The sequence below is a fragment of the Mus caroli genome, chromosome 8 (assembly GCF_900094665.2).
Source record: "Mus caroli chromosome 8, CAROLI_EIJ_v1.1, whole genome shotgun sequence".
NCBI classification, from domain to species: domain Eukaryota; kingdom Metazoa; phylum Chordata; class Mammalia; order Rodentia; family Muridae; genus Mus; species Mus caroli.
The window spans coordinates 65,236-67,563 of record NC_034577.1 but is presented as its reverse complement, the minus strand read 5'-3'; the positions used below and the strand labels follow the sequence as shown (position 1 = coordinate 67,563).

General features: G+C 45.3%; 1 protein-coding gene across 3 annotated transcripts in view; it reads left to right on the top strand.

Moving 5' to 3' along the window:
- Nucleotides 1-2,328, top strand: part of Insr (insulin receptor) — a 132,075-nt gene that overhangs the window by 79,244 nt on the left and 50,503 nt on the right. For all 3 annotated transcript variants that reach the window (XM_021170873.2, XM_021170872.2, XM_021170871.2), the window contains exon 6: nucleotides 1,327-1,541. In XM_021170873.2, the coding sequence (XP_021026532.1) occupies nucleotides 1,327-1,541 (215 nt within the window). The remainder of the gene's footprint in view (nucleotides 1-1,326; nucleotides 1,542-2,328) is intronic.

Genomic DNA, 2,328 nt, shown 5'->3' with positions numbered 1-2,328 from the left:
CTCCCTCTCTCTCTTTCTCTCTCTCTTTCTTTCTCTCCTTCCTCTTCCTTCTTCCTCCTTTTCTTCCTCTTCCTGCTCCTCCTCCTCTCTTCTTCCTTCTTATTCCACCTCTTTCTTCTTTCTCCTTCCTTCTTCCTCCTGCTGGTTCTCTCCTTCCTCTTCCTTCTCCTTCTTCTTCCTTCTTTCTTCTGCTTTCTTCCTTTTTCCTTCTTCTCTTCCTCTTTCTTCTTCCTCCTCTCTTGTTTTTCCTCTTCTTCCTACCCTTCCTCCTCCTTTTTTCTTCCTTCTCTTCCTTCTTCCTTCCTCCTCTTCTTCTTTCTCTTCCTTCTTTCTCCTCTTTCTCCTTCTTCCTCCTCCTCTTCCTTCTACTTTCTTCCTCTTCTTTCTTTCTTCTTCTGCCTCCTTCTTCCTTCTTTCCCCTTTCTCCTCTTTTCCCTTCTCTTCCTTCTTTGTCTTCTTCCTCCTCCTCCTGCTTCTGCTCTTTCTCCTTCTTTCTTCTTCCAGAGAAGGATATATATTCATGATCTTGATTTAGTATACAGTAGACTAAAGGGTTCATTTTATTGAAGGATGTTTCCTCAAACCTGCTAGGTAAAGAACACTACTTTGCTCTTTCCCTGGGTTTAGCTCATATGCTTGTGTCTTGAATTTTCTCTTCTCCCAAGCCCAGTCTGACCCCCACCCCTGTTCCCCCTCTGCCTGCCTGCCTCCCCCCCCTCTCTCTCTCCCTCCCTCCCTCCCTCCCTCTCCTCCTCCTCCTCCTCCTCTTCTGCTTTCTTCTCCAGCTCCTTCTTTTCTTCTCTCTCTTATTTTGCCATACCAAGAGTTGTATCTAGTACTTGGTACATGCTAAGTAAGCACTCTTACCATTGTGGAGTAGGGGATTATAGGCAGGGTCTCTACTACTGAGCTATATCCCAGGCCCTCACTGGAGGATTCTAGTTAGGTACACTACTCCTGACCCATGCCCTTAGTCCTCAATGGGAGATTCTAGGCAGGGGATCTATTCCTTAGCCACACCACCAATCCCTTATTTGGGAATTCTAGGAGCATGTTATACACTCCATGAAAACAATTTCTTTGTTTTCCATATTCTCAAAGTTTTTTTGTGTCTGTACATAGAATGTATTTTGATCATAACCATCCCCCATGCATTCCTTGTACTCCACATAGACCCACCCCACCCCACCTCACCCCACCTCCCTCTCAAGTTCATTTCTTCTTTTTAAAAATAAAATTATAACCCACTTAGTGCATTCTGTGGCACCTGCCATCCTGGAGCTAAGAACATTGGTTTTGAGTAACTAGTTGTGTGTGTCCCTGTAGGAACTATTCTTTCTATGCCTTGGACAACCAGAACCTGAGGCAACTCTGGGACTGGAGCAAACACAACCTCACCATCACTCAGGGCAAGCTCTTCTTCCATTACAACCCGAAACTCTGCTTGTCTGAAATTCACAAGATGGAAGAGGTCTCCGGAACTAAGGGCCGCCAGGAGAGGAACGACATTGCCCTGAAGACCAATGGAGACCAGGCATCGTGTAAGTTGCTTCATTCTTTTGTCCCCAGCAGCTGTCCCCAGGGTCCCCTCTGGCAGCCACTACCCTAGCTGCCAGGAAGGTGCCATTGTTGTTTGTTGAGCTACAGCTTTCTGTGAGAGGAGTTTTGAAATACAAAAGGCAGGTATGTAGATGTGTGTATGTGTGCATGTATGGTATGTGTGTTTATGGATAGACGTCCATGTGTCTCTGGAGGCCAGAAGTATCACTACCTGGACACCATCCACTATTTTTCTTTTGCTAGATTTTTTTTTTCTGCCTAAAGCCCAACAGTCGGCTTTATAGGCTGTGTAAGAACCTCAGGGATCCATCTTTCCTATTTTTTTCAGTGCTGAGGATAGAAGTGCTCTATTGCTGTGAAGAGACATATGATCAAGGCAATTGTTATAAAGAAAAGCATTTAATTGGGGCTGGCTTAATTTCCTTCTGAAGCCTAGGCTGTCATCATCATGGTGGGAACCACAGAGGCAGAGAGACAGGCTGAGAACTTATATTCTGATCCACAGGCAGAGGCAGAGAAAAGAGAGAGACTGGGCCCCACATGGACTTTTGATCCTCAAATTCCACCCCTAGTGACAGACTTCCTCCAACAAGGCCACACCCCCAACAAGGACACACCTCCTAATTCTTCCCAAACACACCTACTTGGGATTAAGCATTTAAACTTATGAGCCTGTGGGGACCATTTTTTTTTATATATATTTTTTATTAGGTATTTTCCTCATTTACAGTTCCAATGCTATCCCAAAAGTCCCCCATACCCCCCCCC